Raw genomic sequence first — 13,750 nt, 5'->3', positions numbered from 1 at the left:
ACACACACACACACACACACACACACACACACACACACACACACACACACACACACACACACACACACACACACACACACACACAAAACACACACAAGCAAAAACACACCGCTCCTCTTCCAACAAAGTTTCCAGCTTGGCAGAGAGACTAATCCCTTCCCTCCTCAGACCAGGAGCGCAGACACAAATAGAGACTCAGTCTGTAGTATCTCAGTCAGTCAGTCAGGACTTTAATCTGGATAACTCAGAGGATCTGCTCCAACTCTGAAGACTATTGTTTTGGGACATGTAATGCAGAAAACATTTCATTGCAGGATTTCAACTACAGTAAGCTGTCCTAGCATTGATTGACAGTGCTCTGTCTGGACAGTACTGTAAACTCCATCTAGAGGTGTCTGCTGAAGAACTTAGCGAAGTGAAAAGAACGTTCATCCTGCGAGCTCCATTTATGTGAATGTACTTTTTTCTGTGATTGAAACTTCAGGAAGGTATTTTAAACTCTTTGGTCTTTTTGACACTTTCTGTTGATTCTATCTACAACTCGAGGAGGTCTTTGCCTGTCTCTGTTCAGGCATGACGGGTCAGGAGAGGAGTGAGGAGAAGAGTGAGTGTATGTCCCTGTCTCCAATGATGGAGGCTGTCCCTGCCCCACCTGAGAGTGAGAGGGTGTGTGTGTTTGGGACGGGGGACATGGGGCGCTCTCTGGGCCTGCGTCTGCTGCAGGCGGGGTACGGTGTGGTGTTCGGCAGCCGACGGCCCCACAGCAGCAGCAGCCTCCTACCCCACGGAGCACAGGTACAAAATAAAGTAGATCTGGTTTTATGTGGTGACATGTTAAATGTGGATATGTGTTTTTACTTTGTTGAAAATGTATTTCAATACATACTTTTTTATGTTTGAGGGAGTATATGTTAATATACTGTATTTGTGTTTAAGTGTGTATCAATATGTTGATGATGTATATGCAGGTCCTGGGTCATGCTGCAGCTGCTCAGTCAGCCCATCTGATCTTCATCGCTGTCCAGAGAGAACACTACGACTTCCTGGTACCACTGGCCAATCAGCTGAAGGGAAAGGTAGCATATATGTTTTATTACTTCTGCTATATGTATGAATATCTGTTTTGTCAGTATGTAACTGTATATTTGGCTAACATAATGTATGTCCCAGCGTATTTAGACAATAGAATGTATATTCCAGTGTATTTAGCAAAGATATTGTATGAATCAGTGCCATGTTGAATTGCAGGTGTTGGTGGACCTCAGTAACAACCTGAGGAAGAATCAGTACCCAGAGGCCAACGCAGAGTACCTGCAAAGGTGAGAGCTATACAGTACAGGTTGTTATTATGTATATGTTATTTTGTTAATTAGGGATGTTTTCTATGTTGATATAATGTAAATGTGGTTATATGTACCTGAACAGTCTGGTTCCTGGAGCTGAGGTGGTTAAAGGCTTCAACACCCTGTCTGCCTGGAGTCTGCAGAATGGACCTTCAGATGCCAACAGACAGGTACACACAGAGGTTTAAGCCATGCCCATGAAACCAATTGGCTACTCGTTTCAAGTCTATATACTGTACACTACATGACCAAATGTATGTGGACACCTGCTCATCGAACATCTCATTCCAAAATAATGGGCATTTATATGGAGTTGGTTGCTGCTATACCAGCCTCCACTCGTCTGGGAAGGCTTTCCACTAGATGCTGGAACATTGCTACTGGGACTTACTTTCATTCAGCCGCAATAGCATTAGTGAGGTTGAGCACTGATGTTGGGATATTAGGCTTGGCTTGCAGTTGGCATTCCAAATTATCCCAAAGGTGTTCCATGGGGTTGAGGTCAGGGCTCTGTGCAGGCCAGTCAAGTTCTTTCACACAGATCTTCGACAAACCATTTCTTTATGGACCTTGCTTTGTGCACAGGGGCATTGTCAAACTTTTGCCATAATGTTGGAAGCACAGAATCATCTAGAATGTCATTGTATGCTGAAAGCATTAGCCCGAACCATGAAAACATCCGCAGACCATTATTCCTCCTCTACCGAACTTGACTGAGGGACCTTACAGATAGTTGTATGTGTGGGGTACAGAGATGAGGTAGTCATACAAAAATCATGTTAAACATTATTATTGCACAGAGAGTGAGTTCATGCAACTTATTATGTGACTTGTTAAGCACACATTTACTCCTAAACTTGTTAGGGCTTGCCATAATTTATTGACTCAACACAATTTAGGTTTTCATTTTGTATACATTTTTTTACATTTCTAAAAACATAATTCCACTTTGACATTATGGGGTATTGTGTGTAGGCCAGTGACACATAATCTCAATTTAATCCATAACAAATGCAGGTTGTAACATAACAAAATGGGGAGAAAGTCAAGGGGTGGAACACTTTTTGAAGGCACTGTACATTTTGACTCCTCTGTGCAAAATAAGAACATCTTAATTCTGGAGCTAGAAACCGGTATTGTGCATCCTCTGTAAAGAGAAGCTTGCGCACACACACACACACACACACACACACACACACACACACACACACACACACACACACACACACACACACACACACACACACACACACACACACACACACACACACACACACACACACACACACACCAGACCTGGGAATATTATTTTGTATTTTATTTGAAAATACCAGCTTTTCAAATTCTTTGGGTAGTTAAATATAGTTTTCAAAGGCAATACTTTTATTTTATATTCAAATTCAGCTCTCAGAAAACCAAATAATATTTGAGTTATTTGAAAATAAAAAATATTTATTTGTTTTGCTGCCGAATATAAACCACAACAGTTAGTTGAATTAGTACAAATACCAACAGGTATCCCAAAGGTATCCCAATTTATTGGGACCCTTGAGCAAAAATAATTGCAAAAAAGACTGTTGAAAATAAATAATTCAATTACTGAGCTATCGTCAATGCAAATTTTCTTGGGAAATGATATTATTTCATACTAATACAATTGCTCAGAGAAATTAATAATAAAACTATTTTATTGGCACCTCTGTTTTTAATACTCTAGCACCTTCCCCTTGTGAGGATAAAGACACTGAGCCTTTTTGTAACGTGTTTAATGAGTTGGAGAACACATTCAGAGCAATTCTTTTGGGCCAATTAACAATTTCTTTGTGGATTTTTATTAGTGTTTGGGGTCATTGTCTCGTTGGAAGATCCACTTGATGACATCCTGGCAGAGGCAACCAGGTATTTCGCTAATGTAAGGGTTTTCGTCCTCCTTCTGACGAAGAGGAGTAGTATGAAGGATTGGAGGACCAACCGTGTGTTTTTAGTTTTTTAATGAATAACGAACACTGACCAAAACAATAAACGTGAAGTAATTAAAACCGAAACAGTCCCGTGTGGCACAAACACTAACACGGAAAAATAAACACCCACGAAACACAGGTGGAAAAAGGCTACCTAAGTATGAATCTCAATCAGAGACAACTAGCGACACCTACCTGATTTTTCTCCGCCTCTTTCTCCGCCTCCGTGGCCTCTTAAAAACGGCGACCCTCGTCGCCGACCTCGGACTGGGGACCCAAGCCACGGGTCCCGAATGGACGGGAGATTCCGGCAGCGCCGGACAGGTGGGAGAATCCGGCAGCCGGGCAGGCGGGAGACTCCGGCAGCGCGGGGCAGGCGGGAGGCTCAGGCAGCGAGACTCCGGCAGCGCCGGACAGGCGGGAGCACCTGCAGGGAGGAGACAGAGACAGCCTGGTGCGTGGGGCTGCCACAGGGCCCACCAGGCTGGGGAGACCTACAGGAGGCCTGGTGCATGGAAGAGGCATCGGATGGACCGGGCTGTGGGGGAGCACTGGAGCTCTGGTGCGCAGCCTTGGCACCTCTCCTCCAGGCTGGGGAGACCTACAGGAGGCCTGGTGCATGGAGGAGGCATCGGATGGACCGGGCTGTGGGGGAGCACTGGAGCGCTGGTGCGCAGCCTTGGCACCTCTCCTCCAGGCTGGGGAGACCTACAGGAGGCCTGGTGCATGGAAGAGGCATCGGATGGACCGGGCTGTGGGGGAGCACTGGAGCTCTGGTGCGCAGCCTTGGCACCTCTCCTCCAGGCTGGGGAGACCTACAGGAGGCCTGGTGCATGGAAGAGGCATCGGATGGACCGGGCTGTGGGGGAGCACTGGAGCTCTGGTGCGCAGCCTTGGCACCTCTCCTCCAGGCTGGATGCCCCTTCTGTTTTTCAACACCAAATCCACAACTGTCATGCTCGGTCAAGGAGCTCTGTCATGTCATCTGACAAAAGCACCTGTCTCAATCCAAGTGCCAATGCCGTTAAACAAACTCCAGTCATTTGCATTTTTATATCATTTTAGAAAAAGACTCAGTGTTGTTATCCTCGCAAAGTGAGCTATTGAAAAGTATTGATAACAGGGTTGTCAATAATTTTGACCCATACCTTTTTGAGATTTTTTGGAGCATACAATGTAGCTCAGTGTTTGAATGATTTATATTGTACAGGCATTTTTGTTCATCTTTATCAAGGGTGTCAATGATTTTGGACCCCACTGTATGTGCATAAATATATGTTAGGTGTATATCTGCGGGGAAAGTGTGGAGGCCAAGCAGGCGGTGATAGCGGTAGCCACCAAGCTGGGTTTCAGTGCCCTGGACCAGGGATTTCTCTCAGTGGCCCGGGAGCTGGAGGACTTCCCCCTACAGCTGTTCCCCCAGTGGAGGCTCCCCCTGCACATCGCCATTGGCCTCAGTGCTGCCTTCTTCTTCTACCTACTGATCAGATACGTCATCTATGCATACGTCACCCAGGGCGAAGACATCTCCTTCAGAATCATGGTCTCACTGGCCAACCAGGTACTGGCCCACAGGCCCTCTGAGTGGTTGTGTTTGTGTTTGTGTTTCTCTGTGTGTTACCAGCTGTTCAAGGTGTGTGTTCTCCCCAGGTGTGTCCCATCGTGTCTCTGATCATGCTGTCTCTCTGTTACCTGCCTGGTGTCCTGGCTTCCTTCCTGCAGCTCTACAGAGGCACCAAGTACAGGTCAGACCTCTGTGTGTATGTGAGTGTGTTTGCATGCATGTATGTTCACACAAGGTTGCATATGTATTTATGTTGATTATTAGTGTTTATGTATGTTTAACATCAGGCGCTTCCCTGATTGGCTGGATCGCTGGATGCTGTGCAGGAAACAGCTGGGTCTACTGTCGTTGGGGTTCGCCTTTCTGCACGTGCTCTACACACTGATCATACCCATACGGTCAGTGGAGCAAACACACACACACACAGTGGCATGTATCTTCCTTTAGTTTTTAATAAAGAAAGTATTGATTTTGTTCTCAGGTACTCTGTGATGTTCTGGGTCACTGAACACACTGTCTCTCTGGTAAGAACATCTACCTAGCTGTAAACGCCAAATTAAACACTTTCAAAACAGTGAACATTGAATAGACAAAATATATACAAAGTATACTTTTTAGCTAGTAGTCCTGAAAGTAGCACTCACGAGCCAAAAGTGGTCCCCAAAAACGTGTTACATTTGTGCAGATATGTGCACCACGTCATTGGTTTCTCTCTCTCTCTACTGTGGGCACAGAGCCGTTGGGCCCACCCTGCAACCTAATTGGATGATGCTGGGCAAGCCTCTTGCTAGCTGTCACTCAAATGTGAGGGGCTGAAGCTCTTTGGCTAAAACTTGAATTGCTAAGGGACTGGCCCATATGGGGGAAATGTAGGGAAAATGGCGTTGTACAGCTTCAAGAAAACAGTCGCTTTCAAACTAAGTATTTTGTGGCTAATTGTGGGAAGAAAGTAATTTTGCTCATTGATTATGAATGTATGAACTACACATTGAGACATCCAGCCCAAAGCAGGAGGTTTTAAAAACACCTAAGTTCCGGAGCATATCTTAACAGTGTTGCACTTTTCAGGTAGCCTAATTTTGGCCAGCTAATAGCCTAGCCACCAATCAATTAACATTACATTGGCGGAAAAGTGTAAATGGACAAGACATAAAAATCCTGTTGCTGCAGGATTATTTTGCTGTGACACAATACTGGTCATATTAAGATCCTACATCTGTACATTGAACACACACCTACAGTATATAGCAGGATTCAGGCACTGGTTTTGATTATACTGGATTTACGCCTCTCCCTTGCTCTCACGCTTCCTCCTTCTCACATTCTTTCTCTTCTCTCTCTTGCTCTCTCTCTCGTTCTCTCTCCCCCAGATCAGAGAGAACAGGACCACAATGTTTGATACTACAACGGCCTGGCATGACGACTCCTACTTGTCCCTGGGAATTCTGGGATTTGGCCTGTACGTCCTGTTAGGAATCACATCTCTTCCCTCCGTCATTAATGCTCTCAGCTGGAGGGAGTTCAGCTTCGTACAGGTGAGATCACCAGGACTGGTCACACTGAATGTTTCGGCCAGACACACTTGCGAGGCACTCATTTTCTGCCCATTTTTACTAGCGGTGGAGTTATCGATACAGTTAAATATCGCAATATTATTTTGGACTATAGTATATTGATACTTTGACTCCAAGTATTGATTTGTAACCATGCCCCCCCCCCTTTTCTTGTTGCTAGGTAGCGTTAGCTAGCGCTAGTCGGCTGTACCGCTAGTATTTGTAATCCTATAGATTGTTCTCATCTTCTTTTGAAATAGTGAGACAATGTTCAGCCCTTTTATTTCCATGACTGCTAAAAAAACGTTTTCTCATGCTCTCTCTTGTCTCTCTGCAGCAGACATATAGTGAACAATATGTCAACATCAAATCGCAATAAAATCAATGTATCGAATCATAATATACATAGAATCGTGAGAATTGCAATATCTATTGTATCGCACCTAAGTATCGTGATAATATCGTATTGTGAGGTCCCTGGCAATTACCAGCCCTAATTAGTACACTAATCTCCTTCGGTGTTTCCCCTATTGAAGTATTCATGCGGGGTGCAGGGCCAACATCCAGGTCAGAATGCAATAGACCTCCAGGAAAGTAATCTGATTTTCAGCAGACAAGCCAGAGGTTATGTGCTGGGGATAATAAGGAGAAACTCCGGATCATTCTCTAATTCATTAATTCCCCTCAAATTGGTGCAGTGATTTAAATGTTAAGTTATTCATCAGATATAATTTAGGAGGAATATATTAGAACAGGCCAGGAGAACTCACCTAGAGATGTATGTGCAGGGGCATATTCTGTCCCCAAATTTTGAGGGGGCACAAATTACAGTGTCTGAGGATGGCTTGGTGATGGTCCGGACTGGGGGTCTGAAGTTGGAGAATTTAGCATTTTTCAAACATCTGAAACAGATGTTTCCTGTAATCTGGAACCATAATCATTATACTTAATTATATGTAAAAGATATCTAAGCATACCTCTTGAGCTGTCTGACTGGTGAGTCTTTTTTTAAAGAAACAACATGTTTCTCTGCATCTCTGCTCAAATCCGGGTGAAACCTTGCCAGCAGGTGTGCCAGCTAAGATAGCTAGCTACACTAACTTGATTGATAGCCTGAAATAACTTATTGGTGGCTAGAAATGAGGTTGTGAGATTGGGAACCTAAAATTGCTAGGAGGCACTGTAGTATTACAGAGAACCTATATTATTAAAAATGGTTAAACAGGACAAATCTGTGGTGCGCATATTGGCCCGACGCCTGTCTGTGTGTGTGTGTGTGTGTATACACGTGTGTGTATGTGTGTGTCTGTTAAGGTAGGCCAGAGGTCAGCAGAGGTGTGGACTCGAGTCACATGACTTGGACTCGAGTCAGACTCGAGTCACAAATATGATGACTTGCAACTCGACTTTGACTTTAACACCAATGACTCGTGACTTGACTTGGACTTGAGCCTTTTGACTCAAACTGACTTGATACCATGCCCAAGCCCAAATATTAAACATTATGCTATTTAAAAAAGTGTGCAGTGCATCAACTCTTCACTTAACAGATTAAAGTTTGTATCGGACAGCAGCCAATCAAATTGTGCCAGTTGATAAAAAGTTGCGCGTGGCAGTGCAGAGGAATGTTGGCGGGTGAATTCAGATGGAGCCCCTGGAAAGATGATACCCCAAATGATTCGTTTTTGGATATAAAGACTTTGCTGTATCAACAAAAAACAGATTTCAACTTGCAAAACATGCAGGAAGAAAATTACAGACGGAGGCGCAACAACTTTGTTCAACATTTGAAGTTGCACAAAGAACGGTAAGTCGTGGCTAATATAGCCGACAGCTATATAATTTATAACTTTGCTCGTGTAGCATGTAGGCTAACGTAACGTTAAATCAATGAGCCTCCACACAGTCAGTCAGTGTGGGAACATGTTCATTGCACCCAAGATTGAGCACCAACTTGGCAGTTGGTAGCCTAAATCCTGCCTGATGTTACCGCTGTTCCTAAAACCATTGACATATGTTAGCCACACACAGAGAGGGTGTGTGTGTGTGTGTGTGTGTGTGTGTGTGTGTGTGTGTGTGTGTGTGTGTGTGTGTGTGTGTGTGTGTGTGTGTGTGTGTGTGTGTGTGTGTGTGTGTGTGTGTGTGTGTGTGTGTGTGGTAAGGTTGTGTCCCATAGTGATCCTCGATAGTTGATCGCAATGTGGGGGGGGACTTTCTAATGGCAACCCATGTATTTCCATGGAAAGTAATACATATATATATTTTTTAAAGCATTCATAATTTGTGTATTGTAATATACTACTATTACTCTTGTTAAAAATATGAAATGGTATTACATTTGGTGAAGAGCACATTATGACTTGTTTAGGACTCGAAACTCAAAGTTTAGGACTTGAGCCTTGTCGTTCTTGACTTGGGACTTGACTTGGGACTTGAGTGCTAAGACTTGAGACTTACTTGTGACTTGTTAAACAATGACTTGGTCCCACCTCTGGAGGTCTGTCTCTGTGAAGGTCAGTTCCATATTTGATCATAGTTAAATTATACAACGATTGCCCCTTCGCTAAGCCACGTCCCCTTCATTACTTAGCAAACTTGGGCACTAATTTTCCAGGAGGTCCAACACCCTGTTCATACCACCATTGGAGAAAACCACTTAGGATGATCTTAAATTGTGTTTTAAAGTAACTGTCCAGTGAAAATCTCACTTTTAAAAAGTTGATGTCCTGTTAACTCTTAACTGCCGTAATTTCCGGACTATAAGCCGCTACTTTATTCCCACGCTTTGAACCTCGCGGTGTATACAATAAAGCGGCTAATTTATGGATTTTTCCCGCTTTCACAAGATTCATACCGCCAAAAAACTGAGCACCGTCACATAATGTGACGTAAATCGAGCGCGCTCAAACTTCCCATCATTCTGATTACGGTAGTAATTTTGTCACCCTCATCATGGCAAAGACACGGAGAAATGCATATGATGCAGCTTTCAAGTTGAAGGCGATCGATCTGGCTGTTGGAAAAGGAAATAGAGCTGCTGCACGGGAGCTTGGCCTTAATGAGTCGATGATAAGACGTTGGAAAGCAGCATGAGGAACTGACTCAGTGCAAAAAGACAACAACAGCTTTCAGAGGGAAGAAAAGCAGATGGCCCAAAGTATTTGCAGCCACTCGACATCAGTGTAAATTGTGCATTTTAGGTGGCGCTCCTTGTTCAGTGGGAGGCTTGGATGACAAGTGGGGAGAAATCCTTCACTAAAACGGGCCGCATGCGAAGAGCAACTTATGGTCAAGTTTGCCAGTGGGTCCTGACAGCGTGGAGCATTGTCAAAAAATCCACTATCATCAACGGGTTTCGAAAGGCTGGACTGCTGCGTGTTGAAGGGGCAGCATGAGCTCAGCGGGGTATTTGCCTCCGGATGAAAGTGACGAGAGCGACAATGAAAACGATCCAACATCGGATGAAGCAATTCTGAGGCTATTCAACTCCGACACCGAAGGAGATGGCTTCAGTGGTTTCAGTGCACAGGAGGAGGAAGATAGTGACCAATGACTTTCTTGGTAGGCCACTGTTTAATTTTTGTTATAAGCCGTGTTTCGTTTAAGGGCTGTGTAAAGTTCATTTGTTTCAATGTACCGGTAGGCACCTGCGGCTTATAGACATGTACGGCTTATTTATGTACAAAATACATATTTTTAAATAACTCAGTGGGTGCGGTTTATATTCAGGTGCGCTTAATAGTCCAGCAATTACGGTAGATAAGGTTGTTGACTCATCCTATGCCAGTATTTGTGGCCAAAGCATACATTGGAGAAAAAACACTATCCAACGGAGCACTGCGATTGGTTGCCTAATATTCTGGGGTGAAGCTTAGCTAAGGGTCAATTAAGGGAGATGTATCTGGCCAGCCTGTTTCCGAGGTTTCACCAGGCTTCTCCTTGCACAGCTCCAATACCCAGAGTGTTATTAGCCCTATCTGGGATAAACGTGTGCATGTCCAATAGGCTATCCTAAAGCTAAACTATATATTTAAGATAATTGTCAAAAGTGTGTGAGTTTGGGTGTGCTTGTGCGTGTGTCAGGGCCATGCACAGACCTTTGGATGGGACGTGCTCAAAGTGAAAAAATCCCCCCATAGAAAAGCATAGAGTAGACCTTTATTTTATGCAAATCCCACTAACGCCACTGTAAGCAAGGTTATAGCCTACTGCTTAGAGAGAGGGCAATGAGGGGTGGGCTATCAGCTGATCATAGTGAATGTAGAAGGAGCTAGTTAGCTAGCTAGTTAGTTAGTTATTCTGTTGAAACAATCTAACTAGACTTTACCTGTGATTGGAGTATGTTCTGCTGCTAACATCAGCCTCAGGCCTACTGGGGGCAGAATGGTAGGGAGGGGACATTTTCCAAAATAAAAAAAGGAGAAATTAGCTAGTTTGATGGGCAACTAATTTAAATAGCAACAGAGAAAATAGACATATGCTTTCTTAAATAGACATTTGCTTTCCTATTTTCTCATAGGAAAGCAAAAAGGCAGGTGCTCAAACTTCCTTAGACCTCTATCTGTGCACGTACCTGGCACGTGTGTGTGTGGTTCATGTGTTTATGTGTTCTTTTCTCCCCCACCAGTCCAAGCTGGGTCACCTGACTCTGCTGTTGTGTACGGCGCACACCTACCTGTACGGCTGGAACAGATTCCTGAGTTCCTCCACCTACAAGTGGTACACCCCACCGGGCTACATGCTGTGTCTGGTGCTTCCCTCTGTGGTGCTGCTACTCAAGCTGCTGCTCATAACCCCCTGTGTGGACCGAACCATCACCCGCATACGACAGGGCTGGGAGAGGGGGGCAGATCAGAGGAACCCTAAAGACAGCCAACCACTGATACCTTAGAGGACACACACACAGACACACACAAAATAACACCCTCAGTGATGACAGCTTTGTCTTTGAGGCATGAACTCTAATTTCTTTGCTATTGTACCCTCAGAGGTTGGCTACCATTCAATCATCGTTTGCCATGTTTCTGGGATCAAAAACCAACAATAACATTTAATTGATATGCAGTCATATTTCTTTTTGTATTACACTGTAAACATTGTTGCATTTAATGCATATATTTTCAGCCGTTTGTTAACCATACATGAGTTCTCTCTTACGTAAAGAGAATGGTGAAAGCTCTTTCTCTCTTATATCCTCTCTCTTACTGTACATCCTCTCTCTTACTGTACATCCTCTCTCTTACTGTACATCCTCTCTCTTACTGTACATCCTCTCTCTTACTGTACATCCTCTCTCTTACTGTATATCCTCTCTCTTACTGTACATCCTCTCTCTTCTTTGATTGACTGTACAGTTATCCCCAGATGAAACACAGGTTTCAGAGACATATAAACGTTTTTAAATATATATTTTGTGTCTGTCTCATACATCTCCAGGGGCAGGTCAGACACATAAAAACACATCTATCAGTGTGATCCTCTCTGGGGCAGAGTGTTATTATTTCCTCCAGAAAACAGACTCTCTGAAACCCAGCAACAGGCTTCCCTTTCATCACTAGATAGACAGAGTGGCCCACAGTGTCTTCTGTTATGGGGAGCACTTCCATTTGTGGTGGATATAGCTGGCTGTTTGTGTAGATGCCAAATACCTAAATACATAGATTCACTTTTAGGTGCACGCAGAAAGACATATTCCCAGAAACAGCTTGTACCAACATTAAAAACACAGGAACAATGTGGAAACAATGTTGATTCAACCAGTGTCTGACAAGTGGGATCTTTTGGAATAATTATTTGTATTTAAATCAATAAGAAAATGGGTATATATTTTCCTTCACTCACTTACTTCATAAAATACTACACAAACAAAACATTGTATGAAATTCCATTAGCCTGTGTGCCTTCCTGGAAGAACAGTTTGTGAGGCAAAAGTGACACACCATGACTGGTTACAGAGTAATTGTCTTCTTTCCTGTAGTTTTTGCCAGTGGAATTTCACCAAACCAGATCAGTAGCTAGGTTTACATCCAATTGTTGACAGGTTTTCCTGCAAATATTCCAAAATGCACATAAAAACAAAATGTGCATTTTCCCACCAGAGATGTTTCCATCAAATTGACTTGTGGGTAAAATGTTGTGCTTGATGATCTAGTCCACATAACACAACTTCTGTGGTTAAATTCCTATGCACCAAATAAAAAATCATTTAAATGTGTTTCCATTCCATTTTCAACTCCGATTTAACAGCTCGCAGGTATAGCCTAGGGTATAGCCTACATGATGAGATTATTATGGACAGAAGAGTATTTGTATTTGTCAAACGGCAACCAAGCGCATCAATCATCATATTACCAGAATAAGACCATTAATATTTCTTGGAAATGAGCATCGAGCTCATCACCATGCACTTTCACCGCCCTGTGAAGTTTGTCATAATTTATTTCATCTGTAGACGAATAAACTGCATGCTTTCCCTTAGTCGTAATGGGACGACCACACACTATATCATTGTGTGACTGTAACGGCTGTCTTGGGAAGAAAGTGATGAACAATGCGCAGTGTGGTACGTGTTCATCTTTTTTAATGTAAACTGAACACTGAATAACAAAACAACAAAGAAAACAACCGAAACAGTTCTGTCTGGTGTAGACACACAAAGACAGAAAACAACCACCCACAAAACACAAAGGAAAACAGGCTACCTAAATATGGTTCTCAATCAGGGACAACGAAAGACAGCTGCCTCTGATTGAGAACCATATCAGGCCAAACACAGGAATAGAAAATATAGAAAAACGAACATAGACTGCCCACCCCAACTCACGCCCTGACCATACTAAATAAAGACAAAACAAAGGAATAAAGGTCAGAACGTGACAGTACCCCCCTCAAAGGTGCGGACTCCGGCCCTTGCTGCCGACCTTGGACTGGGGAATCTCGCCACGGGTCCTGAATGGACGGGAGATTCCGGCAGCGCCGGACAGGCGGGAGACTCCGGCAGCTCCGGAGTAAAGGACGGCTCTGGCAGCTCCTGGCTGACTGACGGCTCTGGCAGCTCCTGGCTGACTGACGGCTCTGGCAGCTCCTGGCTGGCTGACGGCTCTGGTGGCTCCTGGCTGGCTAACGGCTCTGGCAGCTCCTGGCTGACTGACGGCTCTGGCAGCTCCTGGCTGGCTGACGGCTCTGGCAGCTCCTGGCTGACTGACGGCTCTGGCAGCTCCTGGCTGGCTGACGGCTCTGGCAGCTCCTGGCTGACTGACGGCTCTGGCAGCTCCTGGCTGACTGACGGCTCTGGCAGCTCCTGGCTGGCTGACGGCTCTGGTGGCTCCT

General features: G+C 44.2%; 2 protein-coding genes across 5 annotated transcripts in view; both read left to right on the top strand.

Annotated features, from left to right (window-relative positions):
- Window positions 1–200: 200 nt before the first annotated feature.
- The window catches only part of LOC118373971 (metalloreductase STEAP4-like), a 40,353-nt gene continuing 26,803 nt past the window's right edge, over window positions 201–13,750 (top strand). For both annotated transcript variants that reach the window (XM_052489678.1, XM_052489677.1), the window contains exon 1: window positions 201–391. The gene's annotated coding sequence lies outside the window, so the exon portion shown is untranslated. The remainder of the gene's footprint in view (window positions 392–13,750) is intronic.
- On the top strand, window positions 342–11,828 carry LOC118373970 (metalloreductase STEAP4-like). 3 transcript variants are annotated; one of them, XM_052489680.1, is made up of 11 exons: window positions 342–488; window positions 572–795; window positions 969–1,076; window positions 1,249–1,319; window positions 1,426–1,513; window positions 4,587–4,865; window positions 4,955–5,049; window positions 5,156–5,266; window positions 5,350–5,392; window positions 6,239–6,403; window positions 11,049–11,828. In XM_052489680.1, exons 2-11 carry the CDS (start codon window positions 574–576, stop codon window positions 11,310–11,312), a joined length of 1,446 nt encoding a protein of 481 aa, XP_052345640.1. In that variant the 5' UTR covers window positions 342–488; window positions 572–573; the 3' UTR covers window positions 11,313–11,828. The 3 variants fall into 3 exon arrangements, with proteins under 3 accessions (XP_052345640.1, XP_052345639.1, XP_052345641.1); XM_052489679.1 differs by having other exon boundaries at window positions 387–795; XM_052489681.1 differs by lacking the exon at window positions 4,587–4,865 and having other exon boundaries at window positions 387–795.

This window comes from Oncorhynchus keta, chromosome 31 (genome assembly GCF_023373465.1).
Source record: "Oncorhynchus keta strain PuntledgeMale-10-30-2019 chromosome 31, Oket_V2, whole genome shotgun sequence".
In the NCBI taxonomy this organism is placed as follows: domain Eukaryota; kingdom Metazoa; phylum Chordata; class Actinopteri; order Salmoniformes; family Salmonidae; genus Oncorhynchus; species Oncorhynchus keta.
The sequence above is the reverse complement of the archived record's forward strand: the minus strand, read 5'-3'. Positions and strand labels throughout refer to the sequence as shown.

Bases quoted from the DNA above. Each gene is read 5' to 3' on its own strand.
- LOC118373970 (XM_052489680.1), top strand. From the start codon at position 574: ATGACGGGTCAGGAGAGGAGTGAGGAGAAGAGTGAGTGTATGTCCCTG. The intron at 4,866-4,954 runs GTACTGGCCCAC...TGTTCTCCCCAG, and splicing joins TGGTCTCACTGGCCAACCAG to GTGTGTCCCATCGTGTCTCT. The intron at 5,393-6,238 runs GTAAGAACATCT...TCTCTCCCCCAG, and splicing joins CTGAACACACTGTCTCTCTG to ATCAGAGAGAACAGGACCAC.